At 40.0% G+C, this 24,137-nt stretch overlaps 2 protein-coding genes across 2 annotated transcripts; both read right to left on the minus strand.

Moving 5' to 3' along the window:
- Nucleotides 1–14,837: 14,837 nt before the first annotated feature.
- LOC127123094 (uncharacterized) lies at nt 14,838–17,429 on the minus strand. The gene is made up of 3 exons (XM_051053352.1): nt 16,936–17,429; nt 15,746–16,812; nt 14,838–15,664 (listed from the first exon to the last, which is right to left on the minus strand). The coding sequence occupies exons 1-3, from the start codon at nt 17,427–17,429 to the stop codon at nt 14,838–14,840; spliced, it is 2,388 nt and encodes a 795-aa protein (XP_050909309.1).
- Nucleotides 17,430–17,471: 42 nt separating this feature from the next.
- LOC127123095 (uncharacterized) lies at nt 17,472–18,098 on the minus strand. Its single transcript, XM_051053353.1, has one exon. The coding sequence runs from the start codon at nt 18,096–18,098 to the stop codon at nt 17,472–17,474; it is 627 nt and encodes a 208-aa protein (XP_050909310.1).
- Between the last annotated feature and the right edge of the window lie 6,039 nt (nt 18,099–24,137).

Below are 24,137 nucleotides of genomic sequence, written 5' to 3' on the forward strand. Positions count from 1 at the left end.
AACGCTGGCCAATAGGAAACAGGCAAATGGACCAGTGCATGAACGGGAAACAGCGAAACACATGCATATGGCGCGCTAGAGAATCAAAACGAGTCTGGAAGCAAAAACCCTAGACATTCAAACACCTTCATCGTGTTCATCATCATCAAAATCCAAAGTGCACAGAAATTAATGAAACCTATATCGTTCGATTCGTCTTGCATCACACATCAACAATACAACATCAATTTCATATGATTCAAGCCATGTCAAAAGAATCGAGCAGAATAAGTTCTAACATCCAATATTCAAATCAGCATATCTTGCTCAAAACTTAATGAAATTAAGAGATCTAAATTGCAGAATAATCTACATGCTAAGATCTACAAGAACCACATGAGAATTGCAAGAATTGGAGCAATCGAGTTCTTACCTCTATGAAGATGCAGCAGCTGATTCGTGAGTTTCAAGGCCTCAAAGGTGAAAACAGATGATCTATGATGATGAGGAAGATGAATGAATGCAAGGCTTTAGCTCAACAGTGCTTGAATTCGAAGAAATCTCCAAATGCCATGAACATGCTCAAGCTCCAACAGTCCAAATTCTTCAAGAATTCTCCAACATTTGCTTCAACAGATCTTCAATACTTCCTGCAGATGATGATTAGCACAAGAACAAGCCAAAGAAATGATGAAATTCGATGAAAAAAAGTTGAAGAACTTTGAGAGAATTTGAGAGAATTTGAGATGAAAAGTGTTTGGATCTGGAATTGTGATGTTGTTTATGCAGAATTCTGTTATGATTAGGGTTTTATACTTCCTATTAATCAAGCTAGCTAAACATGATTAAGCCAAATGCAATGGATTAGTGAAAATGATGGTTTATGCCAAAATGCCAAAATCACCCTTATGCATATGTGGCCAATGGAACAGTGCGAAATTCACTTGAAGCAAGTCCAAAATTCTGTTTTAAGGCCAATGCAATTGGTTTGGAATGAAAATTATGCATACTTTTCAAAATCACCTTTTCCCACCAAAATTCAAAATAAATTCACTTGAAAAATGCCATTTTTTTGTGATGAGAATTTGGGAAATATGATGCATGATTATGATAGTAGGGATCAAGAGTGAAATGCTCAAAAAAGAATCACATGAATTGGCCTTTTGATGCAAAAGTTATGCCTTGTTGAAGTTCAAAATTCATTGCCAATGATTTGATCATAACTTGCCAACCATAAATGAGAAATGGATGTTCTTGGACATTTTAGAAAGGTGAGAGAAAGATCTTCAACTTTCATGTTGGACAAAATTTGATTTGAAGCTTGCTTGATGATGTGAATTTGAGGAGAAGACCTTTCCATTTTTGGCAGTTTGAAATTACAGGTCACTTACTATTTTTGGAAACTTTTTGTCTGACCTCAAATCCTCCAATGTTGATCTTTGACATGTTATATGAGGCTTGTATGGACATGAATGAGACCTCTCCAACCATTTCCCACCATCAAATCCCTGATTAAATGCACAGTTGGCCACAATTGACTTTGCTAGGGTTTTGGTTGACTGTGCAATGCTTTGATGAATTTCAAGCTTCTACCACTTGAGATCTTGATTCAAAATGATGTCACAACTCATATGAACTCTTGTGAATGATCAATGGTGCCCAAATTCTTCAGAATGGGCACCAATTATGGCTCAATGGCTGCCTTTAACTGGCTTGACCTAAGATTGCTTCATCTGCAAGTAACATGGTTAGATGACAATATTTTTGTACTTTTGGTTAGTAAACAAATGAAAAGCAATGATATACAAATGCAAAATATGCTTGGTGATCAAAAACCACACTCAAAAGATGACCCACCCACAGGGAAGCAGGCAAGGTGCACAATGATCCTTGAGGCAATAAATGATATGATATGATGCCATGAGGGATCTTAGGGACAAAATTGGGGTCTTACAGTCACCTTCTCGGAACATACGAGGCTTGACCTTCTTATCAAAGGCTTTCTTCATCCTTTGCTGATATAACTGACCATGGCACATGGCAGTCAATCTCTTCTCTTCTATGAAATTCAGCTGGTCATAACGACTCTGAACCCATTCAGCATCAGTCAACTTGGCTTCCATCAAAACTCTCATTGATGGGATCTCCACCTCTACTGGGAGCACAACCTCCATGCCGTAAACAAGAGAGAAAGGGGTTGCCCCTGTTGAAGTGTGAACGGATGTATGATATCCATGCAAAGCAAATGGCAGCATCTCATGCCAATCTTTGTACGTAACAACCATCTTCTGGATAATTCTCTTGATATTTTTATTAGCAGCCTCAACAGCCCCATTCATCTTGGGTCTGTAAGGAGAAGAATTATGATGTGCGATCTTGAACTCACTACACAGCTCTTTCATCATCTTATTGTTCAAGTTTGATCCATTATCAGTAATGATCTTATCTGGCACACCATACCGGCATATGAGTTGATTCTTGATAAATTTCACGACCACCTGCCTAGTCACATTTGCATACGACGCCGCTTCAACCCACTTGGTGAAGTAATCGATTGCTACGAGAATGAATCTGTGACCATTAGACGCTTTTGGCTCTATCATGCCAATCATGTCGATTCCCCACATAGAGAAGAGCCATGGTGATGAAATCATATTCAGAAGTGTCGGAGGAATATGAATCTTATCCGCATAAATCTGACACTTATGGCATTTCTTCACATATTTGCAGCAGTCAGACTCCATCGTCAGCCAATAGTAGCCTGCTCTCAACATCTTTCTAGCCATGGCATGTCCATTAGAATGTGTACCAAATGAACCCTCATGGACCTCAGTCATTAATAGGTCTGCTTCGTGTCTATCCACGCATCTGAGCAGCACCATGTCAAAATTTCTCTTATAAAGCACATTACCATTGAGGTAGAAACTGCCTGACAATCTCCTCAAAGTCTTTCTATCTTTCACAGATGCCCCAGGCGGGTAAATCTGGTTCTGAAGGAAACACTTGATATCATAATACCACGGCTTATCATCTTGTACCTTCTCTACTGCAAATACATGAGTTGGTCTGTCCAAGCGCATCACAGTGATATTGGGGACTTCATTCCAAAGTCTGACTACAATAATCGAAGCGAGTGTGGCGAGAGCGTCTGCCATCCGATTCTCATCTCGAGGAATATGATGGAAGTTAACTTCGGTAAAGAATGTTGAAATCCTCCTCGCATAATCCCTATATGGGATGAGGCCGGGCTGGTTCGTTTCCCATTCACCCTTAATCTGATTAATAACGAGGGCCGAATCACTGTAAACATCAAGATGCTTGATCCTAAGATCAATGCACTCCTCCAATCCCATAATACAAGCCTCATACTCAGCCATATTATTCGTGCATTTGAAAGTTAGCCTTGCTGTAAAAGGAAAATGTGTGCCCTGAGGGGTAATAATCATTGCCCCAATACCATTTCCATACTGATTTACAGCGCCATCAAACACCATGCTCCACCGGGAACCAGGCTCTGGCCCTTCATCGAGCGTAGGCTCATCACAATCTTTCATTTTCAAGTACAGAATCTCTTCGTTTGGGAAGTCATACTGAACTGACTGATAATCTTCGATTGGTTGATGTGCCAAGTGGTCAGCCAAGATACTACCGTTAATAGCTTTCTGAGCTCGATACTCAATATCATATTCAGATAACAACATCTGCCAACGGGCAATCCTCCATGTTAAAGCAGGCTTCTCAAAGATATATTTGATTGGATCCATTTTGGATATCAACCAAGTCATATGATTCAACATATACTGGCGTAAGCGCTTAGCAACCCAAGTCAAAGCATGTTTTCTAAAGCATTGAGTATCGAGCCCCACAATCACTAAACTTCTTACTCAAGTAGTAGATGGCATATTCTTTCTTTCCTGATTTGTCCTATTGACCAAGGACACAACCCATTGAGTCTTCAAGAACTGTCAGATACATAATCAATGGTCTCCCTTCCACAGGTAGAGACAAAATCGGAGGTTCAGACAAATATTCTTTAATACTGTCAAAGGCCTTTTTGAAATACTCGGTCCAATCATGACGCTGATCTTTCCGGAGGAGCTTGAATATTGGTGCACATGTGGCAGTCATGTGGGATAGGAATCTGGAAATATAATTCAAGCGGCCAAGAAATCCTCGGACTTGCTTCTCAGTTTTGGGCGCAGGCATCTCTTGTATTACTTTGACCTTGGCAGGATCAACCTCAATACCTCTTTCACTAACGATAAAGCCCAAAAGCTTGCCGGAACGGACTCCAAATGTACACTTGTTGGGATTCAGACGAAGCTTGTACTTCCTCAAATGCTGAAAAAGCTTCAACAGGTGCTCTACACGTTCAACTTCCGTTCTTGACTTCGCAATCATATCATCAACGTACACTTCGATCTCCTTATGCATCATATCATGAAACAAGGTAGTCATAGCTCGTTGATACGTGGCTCCGGCGTTCTTCAAACCGAAGGGCATCACTCGATAACAGAATGTTCCCCAAGGTGTGATGAATGTTGTCTTCTCCATATCCTCGGGTGCCATTTTGATTTGATTATATCCGGAAAATCCGTCCATAAATGAGAAGACATTGAATTTAGCTGTATTGTCTACCAACATATCAATATGTGGTAGAGGGAAATCATCTTTCGGACTAGCTTTATTCAAGTCTCTATAGTCCACACACATTCGGACTTTTCCATCTTTCTTAGGCACGGGCACAATATTGGCCACCCATTGAGGATATGTAGAAGTCACCAGAAACCCCGCATCAATTTGCTTCTGAACTTCTTCTTTGATCTTTACTGCCATATCGGGATGAGTTCTTCTGAGCTTCTGCTTCACAGGCAGACACTCAGGCTTCAAAGGCAAGAAATGCTGCACAATATCTGTATCTAGACCAGGCATGTCCTCATATGACCAGGCAAAGACGTCAACATATTCTCGTAGCAACTCAATCAACCCCTTCTTAACAGATTCTTCCAGGAGTGCCCCAATCTTCACTTCTCGCACACAAACTTCAGACCCCAAGTTGACTGTTTCCAAATTCTCAAGATACGGCTGAATGATCTTCTCTTCATGCTCAAGTAGACGGGTAATCTCGTCAGGAATCTCTTCAACATCATCTTCTTCCGCCTCAAATACAGGGAATTCAAAGTTGGGAGATGGTGTTGGATCATTATGTTCAATGGGTTTGATCAACCTGCATAATGGTTTTGGATATAAAAGAGATTTTAGAATTCAAACAAAGCAAATCATTATGCAGATGAAAAGATTGATTTTATTCTTATTTTTAGGGTTTTATGTGATCACCAATTTCATGCAAAAGCAAAAAGGAAAAACAATTGGGAAAACAAACATTTAACATGAATTTATTGAATGAAAACATCATTGTATTTATGTGCCAACAATGTCATCACTTCTCCTTTTGGCATGGGAGAAGGGTTTTTAAACACAATGAACATTACTTTGACTTATGGATAACTGTCGGAATATCCACAGCGACCCAATTATTGCAGACCCCTCCAGAGAGGATGAAATTGCCAGAATCCTCTTCCTCTTCTTCCAAAATGGCAGCAGCCTCTTCACCTTGACCAATGTGGATGAAACCTCCACTCTTGAATAATCCTTGCTTGTTGAAGACCCCAGAAGAATAGCCTATGCCAGCCCGAGACTTGTTGTCTTCCAACTGGATCATTTGCCCCAAACCGGCAGTTGCACCATGCTCAATGGCCAACTTTGCATCTTTGTAGGAAGCAAATGAAGGAGTTCTCTTCTCAACAGGTTCAACAATAGATAAAGCTTGGAACGAAGTTCCAACTTCATCCTCAGCATCTATATAAGAGAAGGAAGACAAATGGCTTACCAGGAGAGCCTTTTCTCCCCCTACCACCACCAACTTCTTATTCTTTACAAATTTCAAATTTCTGGTGTAGGGTGGATGTTGTCGCTACCGGGATTTCACGATAACGAAACCGGGACAAAAGAGAATGCCAAAGAGAGGCAAAGTCAGAAGAGTCGCCACCGAATTTTATTTAGTTCACCTCTATCGGAGAGGAGAGGGGAAATAGTCGATAAAACCCTCGGAAAATAGACGCGCACGGGAAGCGCTTAAAAGAGAATAAGGAATCGGTCTCGCAACCGAGATTTGGGTTCGAAAGTCGGTTGCGTAAGGGGAAGGTGTTAGCACCCCTTACGCCCATGGTACTCCATGGGAACCATTTGGGTTGTTTTACATACATGAGATTTATCTATTATTGTTTTATTTTCAAAAGAATGTGTGAAAAAAAGGGGGGTGTTTTTGTTATTATAGTGCTCGCCAAGGATTGTGGCCCTTGTGCCTATGTATCACTCATTCGGGGATGAGGAATCAGAGCTCCGTAGTTCGGAGTAGAAAATATTTGTGTGTTGGTTGATTTTACCTTTGAAAAAAGGGTTTTCGGGATGATGCCCTAAGGCACAAAAAAAAAGTTGGATGAGTTGTATTGTTTTTACCTTGAATAAGGGTTTTATGAAAGAATGTTTGTGATTATATTGTACTAAAGTCTATGGGCGGAGGTGATTATTCTAGACAACAAGTCAAGCGTCTTGCGTCCAAAATAATCAGAGTAAGGGTAGGAATGCTCCATTCTCACTCATTCTCCACCACTTAAGGCTCATGGCGCACAATAATAATCGTAATTATTAAGTATTTTTTGAATTTGGCTAAGAAAATGCCACTTGACGTTGAATCAAGGGTTTATTTTATTTTTGATTATGAAATTTGGCTTATGCAGCATGAATGCAAAGTAACCAACAAGAAATTAAAAAGTCTCATTGTAAGGTAGCCCAAGAGAAAGCCTTTTGTGTGCAAAAGTGACCTAAGCTAAACAAAGGATAATGGTCTTACAAACATGTCCTACTAAGGTAGTGCCATGATGCCATTCTTACAACATGAATGTAAGTTACAAATAAAATCCAACATTTATAAAGTATCACAAAGATAAGGGAAAGACCTCCAAGCAAGGGTCCTAAAATGAAATTCTCTAGGTCCAAGTTGATTAAGAGTGGAACGAATATTTTTGTCTTATCATTTTATCATGTTTTTGTTGTTTTTAATGTTTGATGATAATAAAATAAATAACAAGTAAATAAACATGCATGATGAATTTGTACAATGATGATGATGATGAGTACTTTAATATAAATTACAAGGTAATGATATAAAAGTAAATTACAAGAAAAAGAAACAATATCACAATAATAATGGTTAGTGAATATAAATGATATAAAACAAATATAAGTCAATAATACCAAAATCACAATAACAAAGGTTAACGGCAAACAAAATTAATGAAGTAAAATTAGTGGTTAGTAATATGTACAAAAATGAATATTTTTTAAGACTATTTTCTTATGCCAAAAAGACTTAAAATATGACACATTAAGGGATAGCTTATCATTGATGCAAAGTATTGAAGATGATTAAAAAATCAACTAACAATAGATTTGTAACAAAGAAAGTTATGGAACCTTAAGTTCATCTATTAGTATTAAAAAAATAAATAAAAAGTGATTTGTTCTCTTTCTTTTATTTTTATTCCTCTTTTATTTAACAAGATAATAAGGTAGTAAATAAATTAGCATAATGTAGATGATATAGTTAGATAACAATAAACATAAACATAAAATACTTGAAGTAAAGTGATCAAAAGAAAAAAATAAAATAAAAAAATAAAGTGCAATAATATAAATGTTAGGAGTTAGTAATTAGTAGTTAGTAACAATAAGCAAATGGATTAGGAAGTTAATGTAAAGACATGGTTTCATCTATGCATCAAATGACCCAAATATGGTTAAAATAGAGGCAATCTATCAATGCCTCAAAGTATCATGAATGATCTATCGATCAACCATAGATAGGTTTGAAACATTGAAGATTTAATCAACTCTAAACAACCATGGTCAAGATCTAATAGACCTCATCAACCAAACAAACACAACAACAAGTCCATAATAAAAGAAAATGATAACATACACAAAGCAACCACAAAAAGGTGAAAAAGGATAGTAAGAGTAAAAAATCTTTAAAAAAGGGTGAGTAAACCAAAGTCAATCTTTTTTTGCAAGCTTGAATCTAAACCATCTCAAAAGACCAACCAAGAACAAGCAATCATTTTTAATTAAAAAAAAGGAACAAAAAGTTAAAAAATTTAAGTTAAAATCATTACCCACAAAATATGAAAAAAGCTAGGTAGAAATGGTGTTGAACTTGAATGTGAAGTAAGGGGTTTGGGATGAAAATATTTGTGGTGAAAGCTTAGTAAAAGGGTTGGGTTATGAGTGTTAGAGAGTGAGAAACTTTGAGGAAAAAAATGTGAAATGGAAAAAAGTTGGTAGTGGTGACTTTTGGAGGGAAAAGTTTTTTTGGGTTTTGATTTAGGTTTGGAGAAGAGAGGTTGAATGATATTTTTTCATCAATTTTGGGGGCTAGAAAGCATGAAAAATGAAGGGAAATGGTGCATCTATTTATAGGGAAAGTTAGTGGGAAAATGGGGGGAACCAAATACCCTTTGTGCAAAAAAAAGCTCTTTTTTTTGGAGTGTGGGAGGCAAAATCTGGTTTCCCCCCTTTTCCTCTTTTTTTTTTTTTAAATCATGCCTTGATCCCATGCAATATGTATTTGGTTATGAAAGTTAATATAATTATGATGAGGAGATAATGAAAGCATGCATGTGCAGTAGGGCCATGGATCAGATGAAAGTTGTATCGGAGTAGGGTGAATTTCGGGGTATGACAGTTGCCCCTATTTAATCTTCTCGAACCTGAATGTTTAGATAGCAACGACTTCCACACATCCAAGTTAAGAGAGGATTAAATAAATAAAAATATCTAGAAATTCAACCTGCTGGCAATGAAATGAATGTGATATGAAGTGATGGGTATTTGTGAAGATTGTTCATGTGGTGGAAAATAAATTTGATATGAAATCATCTGTTGAGGATAGTTTATGGTATCATGTGGGGAGGACATGGGTCAGATGTATGATGGTTATGTCATGATGTGTATGATATGCAATGTATGTTATGGTGTACGCAGAATACCGAAGTATGCTCGGGCTGCCGGGGTATGCAAATGCACGGTCTATAGATTGTGCCAAATATGATGGGGCTTTAGTGGAACTTTTCGTTTCGGAGGGAAAAATCATGAATGAAGTGATGCATGCAATGCATGTGGGACTGCAACTGGGTATTTGGATTTTTATAGGGATTTTTGTTTCCAATGAGGGATCATCATCAAATGGTTGATGGAAAGGGTGTCATCATTAAAGGGTTGATGGAAAGGTAATTTGTCTTCGTCAAAAGGTTGACGGAAAAGAGTTTGTCATTGTCAAAGGGTTGACAGGAAGGTAATTTGTCTTCGTCAAAGGGTTGACGGAAAGAAACTGTTGTAAAATGTCGTCATCAGAGGGCTGATGGAAATTTTTGTCATCGTCAAGGGTTGACGGAAAGGTAATTTGTCTTCGTCAAGGGTTGACAGAAAGGTAATTTGTCTTCGTCAAAGGGTTGACGGAAAAGAGTAATTTGTCTTCGTCAAAGGGTTGACGGAAAGAAACTGTTGTAAAATGTCGTCATCAGAGAGCTGATGGAAATTTTTTGTCATCGTCAAAGGGTTGACGGAAAGGTAATTTGTCATCGTCAAAGGGTTGACGGAAAGGTAATTTGTCTTCGTCAAAGGGTTGACGGAAAAGAGTAATTTGTCTTTGTCAAAGGGTTGACGGAAAGGTAATTTGTCTTCGTCAAAGGGTTGACGGAAAAGAGCAATTTGTCTTCGTCAAAGGGTTGACGGAAAAGAGTAATTTGTCTTCGTCAAAGGGTTGACGGAAAAGAGTAATTTGTCTTCGTCAAATGGTTGACGGAAAAGAGTTTGACATTGTCCAAGGGTTGACGGAAGGGTAATTTGTCTTCGTCAAAGGATTGACGGAAAAGAGCAATTTGTCTTCGTCAAAGGGTTGACGGAAAAGAGTAATTTGTCTTCGTCAAAGGGTTGACGGAAAAGAGTAATTTGTCTTCGTCAAATGGTTGACGGAAAAGAGTTTGACATCGTCCAAGGGTTGACGGAAGGGTAATTTGTCTTCGTCAAAGGATTGACGGAAAAGAGTTTATTGGGGAAAATTCCTAACAACGGTTGGGAAATTCCGAACTTTGACGAGTTAATTTGAGTAAGTTAAGGAGATACTCATGATGTGATGTTATGTATGCCAATGCATGTTTGGGCTTTCATGGGGAATATACGAAATGCATGGTCTGCAAGTTATGCCAAGCATGTTTGGGCTTTGCGGAGGAGTGTGTTTAGGGAATGCCAATGGTGATTGGGCTTAAAAAGGGTGATTGGGTGAATCGTACTGACTTTCCGATACTCGAGAAATTGAAGTTCGACGTCTAAGCAGACGCTGAATGTAATGTTTGAGAATTCCCATTGGGGGGAGAAATGATCGGCTTAGTCCAAAGAACTATGTGGCACCCTTGAGTTGGAAATGTGTTTTGACTACCTTTAGCAAAATTCTAGAAAGAATATAATTCGATATTGTCTTCCTTATAGTTTTTTTTTGAAAAAGGTCTTTTAATCGAAAATTTCCCATGTAATTTTATTTAGAGAAAGGTCATATTTCGCAGACAAAGTAGGAAAAGTAAAAATATGGAACATATGTGAGGGAACTTGATTTTTATTGACAAGTGATTCCATCAGTAGGGAATTTTTGTACAAAGGAAAGCAATTCCTAAAAGAGGTGATTGCGAAAAGAAAATGATAATTGTAATGGCAATGAAACATCTCGAGTTTCCACCAGATTCTAACTCTGCTATAGTCTTCATGCCTTTGGTCGTCCTTTGATCTTGCTTTTTTGAAGGAGGGTGATAGGATTGGTTTGCTTGGGACCCACATAATTGACCTGCCAAGGAATGAAGAAGGATTCCTTACGGGATGCAGCCTCTTGCTCCTATTAAATCCCTAATTTTTGCCTAGACCGCCCTTTCGGGTTTTCAGTCTACCGGGATACCCATTTTTGCATAAGTTGCCCTTTCGGGTTTTCAACATATCGGGCTATATATTTTTTTTTTAAGCATAGTATTTTTTGACTGCATCCGCATTCACCGGGGATGGAAGATCTTCACCATCCATAGTTGCGAGGATCAAGGCTCCTCCGGAGAAGACCTTTCTTACAACATACAGACCTTCATAGTTTGGCGTCCATTCTCCCCTTGGGTCAGTATGGATTGGAAGAATCTTCTTCAATACGAGGTCTCCAGCTTTTAGGCTGCGGGGGAAAACCTTTTTGTCATGTGCCCTCTTGATGCGCTTTTGATTAAGTTGGCCATGGCAGATGGCTGCTAAGCGCTTCTCATCAATGAGATTTAGTTGGTCAAATCGAGCTTGTACCCACTCAGACTCATCAAGCTTAACATCTGTCAAAATCCTTAAGGAAGGAATCTCTACTTCGACTGGTAAGACCGCATCCATGCCGTACACAAGGGAGAAGGGTGTTGCCCCAGTGGAAGTGCGTACGGAAGTACGATAGCCGTGTAATGCGAATGGGAGCATTTCGTGCCAATCTTTGTAGGTTTCCACCATCTTTTGCACGATCTTCTTGATATTTTTGTTAGCTGCCTCAACAGCGCCATTCATCTTAGGCCTATAAGGCGACAAGTTGTGGTGGTCGATCCTGAAATTTTGGCATAGCTCTTTCATCATTTTATTATTGAGGTTAGATCCATTATCAGTAATGATCTTGTTGGGGACCCCATAACGGCAGATGATTTCTTTCCTGAGGAATCGGGCCACCACTTGTCTAGTAACGTTGGCGTACGAGGCTGCTTCTACCCACTTTGTGAAATAGTCAATGGCTACAAGGATGAAGCGGTGTCCGTTCGAGGCAGTTGGCTCTATGCGTCCGATCACGTCAATGCCCCACATGGCGAAAGGCCAAGGTGATGTTAGGACGTTGAGAGGCGTTGGCGACACATGGATCTTATCAGCATAGATCTGGCACTTATGGCAGGTTTGGACGTGGCGATGACAGTCAATCTCCATAGTCATCCTGTAATATCTGGCCCTTAAGATTTTCTTCACCATAGTACTCCCACTGGCATGCGTCCCAAAGGATCCTTCATGAATTTCCATTATAATCTGGTTTGCTTCTTGCTTGTTCACACATCTAAGCAAAACAGAATCATAATTTCTCTTGTATAATACCCCTCCACTTAAGAAAAATTTGGATGACAGTTTTCGAAGATACTTCTTGTCGGTGATAGACGCGTCCGCAGGATACTCTTGGTTCTCTAAGAATTTCATGATGTCATGGAACCAAGGATGACCGTCAGCTTCGTCTTCCGCTGCCAGACAGTAAGCAAGTTCGTCCAAGTAGTTCAGATGAAAGGATGGCGCTTCGTTCTTCCACTTAACTTTAAACATGGATGCCAAAGTCGCCAAAGCGTCAGCTAGCTGATTCTCTTCTCGAGGGATGTGGTGGAATGTAATTTCATCGAAATAGGGGACTAGTTTCAAGACATGCTCTTTGTAAGGAATGAGCTTATGGTCTCTAGTATCCCAATCTCCTTTGACTTGGCTGATTACCAAGGCTGAGTCCCCATAAACTTCCAGGATTTTGATTCTAAGATCGATAGCAGCTTCAATACCAAAGATACAAGCCTCGTATTCGGCCATATTGTTTGTACATTCAAAACATAATCGGGCAGTGAAGTGGAGGTGGAAATTAGTTGGAGAAGTGATTACTGCCCCAATGCCATTACCATGAGCGTTAGAAGCTCCATCAAAAACCATGGTCCATCGGGATCCAGGCTCGGGTCCTTCCTCGGGACCGGGGATGTTGCAATCCCTAATCAACATGATATCCTCGTCGGGGAATTCGAAACGCATAGACTGATAGTCCTCCAAGGGTTGTTGTGCAAGATAATCAGACAATACACTCCCTTTGATGGCCTTTTGAGTGACATGTTGGATATCGTACTCGGTCAGAGCCATTTGCCATCGGGCTACTCTACCAGTTAGAGTCGGCTTCTCAAAGATGTATTTGACAGGATCCATCTTAGAGATCAACAATGTCGTATGAGTGAGCATGTATTGTCTTAAACGTTTGGCAGCCCATGCTAGTGCGCAACAAGTCTTTTCAAGCATCGAATACCTACCCTCGCAATCAGTGAACTTCTTGCTCAAATAGTATATTGCATGCTCTTTTCTACCAGTCTCGTCATGTTGGCCGAGGACACAACCCATTGATCCTTCAAGAACGGTGAGATACATGATTAATGGTCTACCAGGTACAGGAGGCATCAACACGGGAGGCTCTTGCAAATATTCCTTTATTTTCTCAAATGCGTCTTGGCAGTCATCGTTCCAAATAATGGCTTGATCCTTTCGAAGAAGTTTGAAGATTGGATCACAAGTGGCAGTGAGGTGAGATATGAACCTAGCAATGTAGTTCAATCTACCTAGGAATCCTCGGACTTCCTTCTCGGTTTTGGGTGCAGGCATAGCTTGTACGGCTTTTACTTTCTCGGGATCTACTTCTATGCCACGTTGACTGACGATAAAACCTAACAATTTTCCGGATCTTACCCCAAATGTGCATTTGTTGGGATTAAGCCTCAATTTGAACTTCCTCAGCCTCTCAAACAGCTTTTCTAGATTGACAAGGTGTTCTTCTTCGGTTTGAGACTTGGCTATCATGTCGTCGACGTAGACCTCAATCTCTTTATGAATCATATCGTGAAAGAGAGTGACCATGGCTCGTTGGTATGTGGCGCCGGCGTTCTTCAATCCAAAAGGCATCACCTTGTAGCAGAAGGTGCCCCATGGTGTTATGAAAGTGGTTTTCTCCATATCTTCTTGAGCCATGCGGATCTGGTTATAACCGGAGAAACCATCCATAAAAGAGAAAACACATAACTGGGCGGTATTATCTACTAGCACGTCAATGTGTGGAAGTGGAAAGTCATCTTTGGGACTTGCTCTATTTAGATTTCTGTAATCTATGCACATCCTTACTTTGCCATCCTTCTTAGGTACATGCACAATGTTAGCTATCCATTGAGGATAATTGGAGACCGCTAGGAAGCCGGCGTTGAGCTGCTTTTGTACCTCCTCCTTGATTTTCATAGCCATGTCGGGACGGGTTCTTCGTAGTTTTTGCTTTACTGGAGAACATTCTTCTTTAAGGGGTAGATGATGGACCAGAATGTCAGTATCGAGGCCGGGCATATCTTGGTATGACCATGCAAACACATCTTTGTATTCCTTCAAGAGCTCAATCAATTTTGTCTTCACCTCGTCTTGTAGAGCGGAGCCGACTCGGACTTCTTTCGCTTCCTCATCTGTCCCAAGGTTAATCACTTCCACTGATTCTTCGTGCGGCTGGATGACTTTTTCCTCTTGCTTGAGCAGCCTTGCCAATTCTTCTGGGAGTTCGGCCTCTTCCTCACACTCTTCATCAGCTTGATTAATCGGGTTGTCAAAGTCGTATGAGACTGTAGCAGAATTGTCATTGATGGTTGTCGAGGATGATCTGCATGATTTAAGGTTCACGCTTTTATTGGTATGAAAGAAAGGATGATTTGAAAAGAATTTTTTTATTATTATTTTTTTTAAAAGAAAAATGTCATTTTAAAAAAGTGAAATGAAAAAATGAAAGACAAGGATCTCAAAATTGATTGCGAACATGAACCCTTTTTCATTAATGATTAATAAGGAAATTTGATGAGGCCCTACAAATGATTCCCCCATGCCTTGGGCTTGACATGGGTTCTTTTGATAAAAAGGAAGGAAAACAACATTGGGAATTACATTTCGATCAAGGTCACTTTAGGTATTTCAAACTCGGTCCATTTGGTGGCACCATTTCCATCAGTCTTTGTGAAGATCAAGCCATCATCTTCTTCTTCTTCTTTTTCTTCTTCTTCCACGGCACAAATACGGTTGTCATCCAGGTAACCAGCACTTGAGAAGTTGTCGGACAGCGGGAGCACTGATCCCCTTGTAGCGATCGGCGCGGGCTTCTTCAAATTCTGGGAGTTGTATCCCAAACCGGTGCGGTCCTTGTTGGCAGGGAGTTCAAGCAATCTTCCCCATCCTTGGGGGTGTCCATCCTTTATAATTGTCAGGGCGTCTTTAAGAGATGCCATGGGAGATTCGGCATCTTTTGATTCATCCCTTGCTGGGCAAACCATTTCAACATTGATAACTTCGAATGATTGGAATGGGACTTCTCTTATCTCCCCTTCTCCTTCAACGTATCGGAAAGATGCGAGGTGACTTACCATAATTTCCTCCTCACCCTCGACAACAACTAGCTTATCATCAGCTAAGAATTTCAATTTTTGGTGGAGTGTTGAAGTGACTGCACCAGCTGAATGGATCCAAGGCCTCCCAAGCAGACAGCTGTAGGCTGGATAGATATCCATTACGAAGAAAGTGATAAGGAAAATATGGGGACCAATCTTCATAGGCAAATTCACCTCACCGATTACAGTCCTTCTAGTCCCATCAAATGCTCTTACTATAAGCTCACTCGGCTTCATTACGAGTCCTTCAATAGTTAGTTTAGCAAAGGAACTCTTAGGCATCACATTGAGGGAAGACCCAGTGTCTACCAAAACTCTTGATAAGACTGTGTCCACACACTCAATGGAAATATGGAGAGCCTTGTTATGATTCCTCCCCTCGGCGGGAAGCTCTTCATCACTGAAACCTAAGCTTAAGCTAGTAGCGATGTTGTTAACTACTCCTTCAAACTGACAAACAGATATCTCTTGCGGTACATGAGCTGTCCTCAGAAACTTTACCAAAGCCTCCCTATGGGCCTCTGAGCACATCAATAGAGACAACATTGAGATCTTAGAGGGTGTCTGGTTAAGCTGATCAACTACTCGATAATCGCTCTTCTTGATGATGCGTAAGAACTCGTCTACTTCACTTGAAGGTACGGGGTCTTGTCTTTGCTGAGCGCCATCAATTTGTTTGCCTTTGTCTGAAGTTGAAGGATTGATAGTTCCAATTGGAGTGGGTGTCGGTGCAAATATCCTTCCACTTCTTGTGACTCCACTAGTGCCTGTGATATTGATCATTGGGTCGCTAGACTTCAATGGTTCTTCTTGAATCTTCTGACCATGAATGTAGACTGAGGTGTCATACATCCAAGGGACTGCCTTGGTGTCAACATATGGGAATGGTGTGGGAACTGTTATTATGATTGGAGTAATAGGATTTGTCGACAGAGTTAACTGAGAGAACTCATATGGAATTTGCAGAGGAGGGACTTCGTCGTATGGTATCTCGAGGGTAGACACATCTTCGTTTGTGGATGGGCAGTCTACCACCAAGATCCCCTGGTTCATTAATTGTTGTATGACAGACTTCAATGTTCTACATTGTTGCGGGTTAATCAGACAATGTTCACAGTCATTACCACAGATGGGAAAGGTATTATTCTTCATCAAAGCATTCTTGATCTCGATGAGTGGTGTTTTTAACTCGTCCACACATGACATCAATCTCCTTCCATTGTCAGCTTCCATCATATTCACCGATGCATTGTTGTGAGGGGGCATCGGGTTATTATTCACATTCGGCCTCTTGGGGGCGAACGTGATTGCCTTAGAGTCAATAAGATCTTGAACCTTGTACTTTAATGCTTTACAATTCTCGATCGAATGCCCGGGAGCGCCAGAATGAAATTCACAACGGGCATTTGCATCATAACCGGGAGGAAGAACCGCTGGTGGGGGTCCTAACTCCCTTAGTTGCACAAGTGATCCCCTTAATAAATATGGTAGCATGTGGCTATAAGGCATGGGAACTGGGTCAAATCTTCTCTCGGGCCTTCGCATCCTTTGTTGTTGTTGATATTGTGGTTGCTGATGTTGCGGTTGTTGTTGATACCGTTGTTGTTGTTGAGTTTGAACAGGAATTGCCAATGGTTGTTGTTGACTTGGTTGGACGGGAGCTATGGCAGCCACTTGTGGATAAGTGGGATTTCTTGTTCGAATGATGGAGGCAGCATTGGTCTCGCCTTCTCGCTTTTTACCATAGGGAACAAAAGGTTTCTTTGATGCACTAGAAGTACTGGCAGAGTTCTGGATCTTTCCCATTTTAATCATATTTTCTATCCTTTCACCGGCTAAGACCAGGTCGGAAAAGCCTGAAGAGGTGCTCCCTACCATTCTATCAAGGTATGGACCTTGCAAGTTTCCTATAAACATGTCTACCAGTTCTCTTTCTAACAATGGGGGTTGTACCCTAGCAGCTAATTCCCTCCACCGCTGGGCATACTCTTTGAAGGACTCCTCAGACCTCTGAGTCAAATTTTGCAACTGCGTGCGATTAGGTGCCATATCAGTGGTGTACTGATAGTGCTTGAGGAATGCCTCAGCCATTTCCCTCCAGGTGTGAATATGGTTGCCCTCGAGTTGCATGTATCAATCCAAAGATGCTCCACTGAGGGAATCCTGGAAAAAATGCATTAGAAGTTGATCATCGCTGGAATAGGCAGCCATCTTTCGGCAGTATGCCCTAATGTGTGTCCTAGGGTCGCTATTTCCCTTATATTTTTCAAAGTCCGGAACTTTGAACTTGGCCGGAATGATGACCCCAGGTACTAAGCACATTTCTGCCGCATCGAGGCCCAAAATGTCAGTGCTCCCCATTGCCTTGAGCTTTTCCTCGATAGCCTTTACCTTCCTTTCCACCTTGTTGGTTGCGGAACCGAAGGCGTCATCTTGAGAAGCGTCCCTTGGGATGAAGAATGCATCAAGTTGGTCGTCTGTCTCAAGAGCATGAGGACGAGGATTGTCGTTTGGAACACCGCCGGGTGCATTAATGTTGATTGGAGGATCAACTTGAGGAACTGGAGTCGGATTCTCGACCGTTCGAGGAGTAGGAGGATTGGTAGTACTGGCACGTTGGTTCATTTCTTCTTGCATTTTTGCCATAATCTCCTGACCTCTTGCGACTGCTTGAATAGTCTCCATCAATTGCCGCATTTGGGACCGCATTTGGGATACTTCTTCCTGAAGGACAACTTGGTTCTCTTGAAGTTGCTCCATGACAGCTTGTCGACGTCCTCGTGTATCGTACCGAAAAGTCAGCTTTGGAGAGTGGTTCTGGAAGGAAAAAAAGGGTGGATGGATGAGTTTTTTATGTTTTTGTGTTTCGAAAGATGCATATGATGCACGAATTTTTCTTGTTAAAGCAAAGCTCTTTTTAGTTATTCATGTTTATTCATTGCAACAACTACTTGACGATTCTCGTTCACAATCATGAAATAGGAAAACACAATAGAGAAAAATCGCAACTTTCATTCATCCTTTGAAGGGAAAATAGACAACAATACATAGAAGTTGAAAAATACAAGTAATGGAAGTAAATAAACCAACTAGATATCCACCCTAAAAGTGACCCCTTGAGACTTGCGGAGAGCCTCAATGTCGGTGATGAGTTCGGCCATTGTTCTTTTGCAGAACTTGACGAAGTGGTAGACCCCTTTAGGGGTATTATCTGGGCACATGATCAGATCTGCCTCCTTCAACTTGTCAGGAAAGTCTTGAAGGGCATAGTTGGTTAACACGGTCATGTTGGTGTACTTGTCCCTCCATTCTTCGTAAAGGACTTGGAGATTATGGATGATTTCGTCCCTTTGAACAATGGCAGCTTCGAATTCATAGCAACGCTCTTCCCAATGTCTGCAGTTGTTTTGCAATTCTACATAGGCTTGGTCATAGATTCCCCTCTTCAAGTTCTTGATTTGCTCGCAAGCTCGTCCAAGGTTGAACTGCTCACGCATGAAGCTTCGATGAATCTTTTCTTTCTCTAGTTGCTCCTTGGCTAGCAAATCCTTATGCTCTTTTAGAGTGGTCCTTAGTTCGAGAATTTGGGCCTCGTAATCTTCCCTTGCTTCTTTCTTCATGGCATTAGACCTCTCGACAGTATTTTCAAGGTCCTTGATGATTCGGGATGCTCGATCCAACTCCTCGTTGCGGAAATCTAGCTCAGAATTAGCTCCTTGTAAAGCTCCACCAACCCAAACTCTTTGTCCCTCGGCTAATCGGAGCCTTTTCTTGCTATCCTCAAATTTTTCGCAGACTTGCTTACCCTTATCCTCCAAGACGTGGTTACGTTCCTTGGCGCGATTGAGTTCGACTCGTAGTTGAGTGTTTTCCAACTCGAGCTCTTTGATTTGGCTGGTAAGTTTGTCCATGTCCTCTTGTAGGATAGGCTCAGGCTCAGGCATCAAAGGGAATGAAGAAGGATCAAACAGAAACGGCATTTTAACCACCCTAGCCCTCTCTTTTACCCACACATAGTAGGGTTCCTTGGCTAGGATATTTTTCTTACCCCATTCATGGCTAATACGGACTATGCTTGTCCAAGCTTTTCTCACTCTTTTCACGTTCGAATCAAGCGGATCCACGGTATTGATGACAAATGGAATGAAATCTCTTTCCTCGGGGGGACTAGTCATGGCGTACCCTAGTTGTCTCTTGAGTATAGCAGGGTTGTAGTTGATGCAACCTTGTGTTCCTATCAAGGGTATGTTAGAGAACTCTCTACATCTTGCGATGACATCCTTTATATCCCATTCCCTCTTGTACCATAGGATTGAGTTGGCAGAGAGAGATGCGAACCTTTGCGGCCATGTCAGTTTGTTTTCGGCGAAGGGTCCATTTTGAGGCATGCGTGCCCTCATCCAAAGATGTAGAAAGGGAGCGCAACAAAGGAAGGTACCTCTTTTCTTCTCATGTCTTGTATGTAAGGCATGGTAGAAATCGGCAAGTAAAAAAGGCACCGGATTTTTTGTTAAAAAAACTTCAACTGCTAATTGATCCACGAACTTGTCCAGATTTGGGAAGAGAACGATTCCATGAATCAAAAGTGCCAAAGTTGCACTGCAAAAGTCGGGTCTTCCTTCTTTAATCATTTCCCAAGCATGGGCTTCTAGGAACTTTTGAGTTAAACCTTTGAGGGATCCTTTAACGCCCCAATTGTCCACTAACTTGTTGGTGTCGATACCCAAGATGAGTGAGAGCTCGGTCAAACAAAATCCTTTTTCCAATTTCGGGAAGGGGTTGTATTTCTTGATTGGTCGATTAAGGAGTCTCTCGAGGTCTTCCAAGGTTGGAGAGATTTGGAAGTCGGGGAAAGTGAAGCATCTTAAAGGAACGTCATAGTATTGGGACATTGTAGTGATAGCACAATAGTCAACCTTCTCGGTTAGAAGATCTACGATGTTCCCAAAATTAGCTCTAAACTTGTTGTCTTTGAGAGCTATGACCTTTGAACAAAGGACCTTTAATGACCTGATGTCGGGACTTTTGAAGCGGAAAGAAGAAGTGCTTTTCTTTGTTGAAGTATCCATGATTGTGTCGGAAAATAGTCTTGTAATTCTGCGTTTGAACAAACGAAAGATTTTAAGAGCTTTGCTTATTATTTTGATGATGAATGAATGTATGAATGAATGATTGGTTTATTATTTCCACAGGTTTTTAGGCATGGGTTCGTGGTTTTGGACCATCGTGACGAAGCATGGAGTTAATAATGACTGCTTAGTAAACCAAGGTTCTCGCTTTGTGTGATCTAAGGCTTTTGGAAAATTGGGTGTAAGACACTGCCCCTAGAGTCATGGACTTCCTTGACTGTCATCCGCTTATGTCAATTTACTTGCCAGGAGACTACTCCATCAAAGTCATCTACTCTAAGTGAGATCTTCGTATCGACCCTTACGAGGAAGGCACCCCGGTGGCCTATACTACGCGACCATCGGTCTAGGCTAGCTATAGTTTTAAAGGTTCTAAAAGGAGTCTTAGGGTCATTGACTCTAGTAAAAGAAAAGATGCTTACGTCGAAAGCACGACGGTCATCAATCCCCTTAAGAGAATCTACCACTAAGTGAGGTTCTCATACGACCCTAACGAGGAAGGAACCTCGCGGATCAATACTACTCAACCTCTCCTATCACAAGCAAACTCTCAGACTCGGGTGGGGAGTCCTTCACACAAGGTTTTTTCTTTGCAATCATTATTGCTTCCAAAAATTCTTCGTCACAGAGTCAGAGTTTCGGACCAACAGGTAAACAAACAAAATATGCACGAGTTAGCAAAGAAAGCAATATATACAGAAAAATAGATAACAGATAAATCTCCACGTACGTAAAAGAGGAAACAACCCAAACTAGGCTAGACTTGCTTAGGGATTTTTTGGTCCCCAGCAGAGTCGCCAGCTGTCGCTACCGGGATTTCACGATAACGAAACCGGGACAAAAGAGAATGCCAAAGAGAGGCAAAGTCAGAAGAGTCGCCACCGAATTTTATTTAGTTCACCTCTATCGGAGAGGAGAGGGGAAATAGTCGATAAAACCCTCGGAAAATAGACGCGCACGGGAAGCGCTTAAAAGAGAATAAGGAATCGGTCTCGCAACCGAGATTTGGGTTCGGAAGTCGGTTGCGTAAGGGGAAGGTGTTAGCACCCCTTACGCCCATGGTACTACATGGGAACCATTTGGGTTGTTTTACATACATGAGATTTATCTATTATTGTTTTATTTTCAAAAGAATGTGTGAAAAAAAGGGGGGTGTTTTTGTTATTATAGTGCTCGCCAAGGATTGTAGCCCTTGTGCCTACGTATCACTCATTCGGGGATGAGGAATCAGAGCTCCGTAGTTCGGAGTAGAAAATATTTGTGTGTTGGTTGATTTTACCTTTGAAAAAAGGGTTTTCGGGATGATGCCCTAAGGCACAAAAAAAAAAGTTTGATGAGTTGTATTGTTTTTACCTTGAATAAGGGTTTTATGAAAGAATGTTTGTGATTATATTGTACTAAAGTCTATGGGCGGAGGTGATTATTCTAGACAACAAGTCAAGCGTCTTGCGTCCAAAATAATCAGAGTAAGGGTAGGAATGCTCCATTCTCACTCATTCTCCACCACTTAAGGCTCATGGCGCACAATAATAATCGTAATTATTAAGTATTTTTTGAATTTGGCTAAAAAAATGCCACTTGACGTTGAATCAAGGGTTTATTTTATTTTTGATTATGAAATTTGGCTTATGCAGCATGAATGCAAAGTAAACAACAAGAAATTAAAAAGTCTCATTGTAAGGTAGCCCAAGAGAAAGTCTTTTGTGTGCAAAAGTGACCTAAGCTAAACAAAGGATAATGGTCTTACAAACATGTCCTACTAAGGTAGTGCCATGATGCCATTCTTACAACATGAATGTAAGTTACAAATAAAATCCAACATTTACAAAGTATCACAAAGATAAGGGAAAGACCTCCAAGCAAGGGTCCTAAAATTAAACTCTCTAGGTCCAAGTTGATTAAGAGTAGAACGAATATTTTTGTCTTATCATTTTATCATGTTTTTGTTGTTTTTAATGTTTGATGATAATAAAATAAATAACAAGTAAATAAACATGCATGATGAATTTGTACAATGATGATGATGATGAGTACTTTAATATAAATTACAAGGTAATGACATAAAAGTAAATTACAAGAAAAAGAAACAATATCACAATAATAATGGTTAGTGAATATAAATGATATAAAACAAATATAAGTCAATAATACCAAAATCACAATAACAAAGGTTAACGGCAAACAAAATTAATGAAGTAAAATTAGTGGTTAGTAATATGTACAAAAATGAATATTTTTTAAGACTATTTTCTTATGCCAAAAAGACTTAAAATATGACACATTAAGGGATAGCTTATCATTGATGCAAAGTATTGAAGATGATTAAAAAATCAACTAACAATAGATTTGTAACAAAGAAAGTTATGCAACCTTAAGTTCATCTATTACTATTAAAAAAATAAATAAAAAGTGATTTGTTCTTTTTCTTTTATTTTTATTCCTCTTTTATTTAACAAGATAATAAGGTAGTAAATAAATTAGCATAATGTAGATGATATAGTTAGATAACAATAAACATAAACATAAAATACTTGAAGTAAAGTGATCAAAAGAAAAAAATAAAAATAAAAAATAAAGTGCAATAATATAAATGTTAGGAGTTAGTAATTAGTAGTTAGTAACAATAAGCAAATGGATTAGGAAGTTAATGTAAAGACATGGTTTCATCTATGCATCAAATGACCCAAATATGGTTAAAATAGAGGCAATCTATAAATGCCTCAAAGTATCATGAATGATCTATTGATCAACCATAGATAGGTTTGAAACATTGAAGATTTAATCAAGTTTAAACAACCATGGTCAAGATCTAATAGACCTCATCAACCAAACAAACACAACAACAAGTCCATAATAAAAGAAAATGATAACATACACAAAGCAACCACAAAAAGGTGAAAAAGGATAGTAAGAGTAAAAAATCTTTAAAAAAGGATGAGTAAACCAAAATCAATCTTTTTTTGCAAGCTTGAATCTAAACCATCTCAAAAGACCAACCAAGAACAAGCAATCATTTTTAATAAAAAAAAAGGAACAAAAAGTTAAAAAGTTTAAGTTAAAATCATTACCCACAAAATATGAAAAAAGCTAGGTAGAAATGGTGTTGAACTTGAATGTGAAGTAAGGGGTTTGGGATGAAAATATTTGTGGTGAAAGCTTAGTAAAAGGGTTGGGTTCTGAGTGTTAGAGAGTGAGAAACTTTGAGGAAAAAAATGTGAAATGGAAAAAAGTTGGTAGTGGTGACTTTTGGGAGGGAAAAGTTTTTTTTGGGTTTTGATTTAGGTTTGGAGAAGAGAGGTTGAATGATATTTTTTCATCAATTTTGGGGGCTAGAAAGCATGAAAAATGAAGGGAAATGGTGCATCTATTTATAGGGAAAGTTAGTGGGAAAATGGGGGGAACCAAATACCCTTTGTGCAAAAAAAAGCTCTTTTTTTTGGAGTGTGGGAGGCAAAATCCGGTTTCCCCCCTTTTCCTCTTTTTTTTTTTTTTTTTTTTTTTTTTTTTTTAAATCATGCCTTGATCCCATGCAATATGTATTTGGTTATGAAAGTTAATATAATTATGATGAGGAGATAATGAAAGCATGCATGTGCAGTAGGGCCATGGATCAGATGAAAGTTGTATCGGAGTAGGGTGAATTTCGGGGTATGACAGATGTCACGGCGCC

Source organism: Lathyrus oleraceus, chromosome 2 (assembly GCF_024323335.1).
Source record: "Lathyrus oleraceus cultivar Zhongwan6 chromosome 2, CAAS_Psat_ZW6_1.0, whole genome shotgun sequence".
In the NCBI taxonomy this organism is placed as follows: Eukaryota; Viridiplantae; Streptophyta; class Magnoliopsida; order Fabales; family Fabaceae; genus Lathyrus; species Lathyrus oleraceus.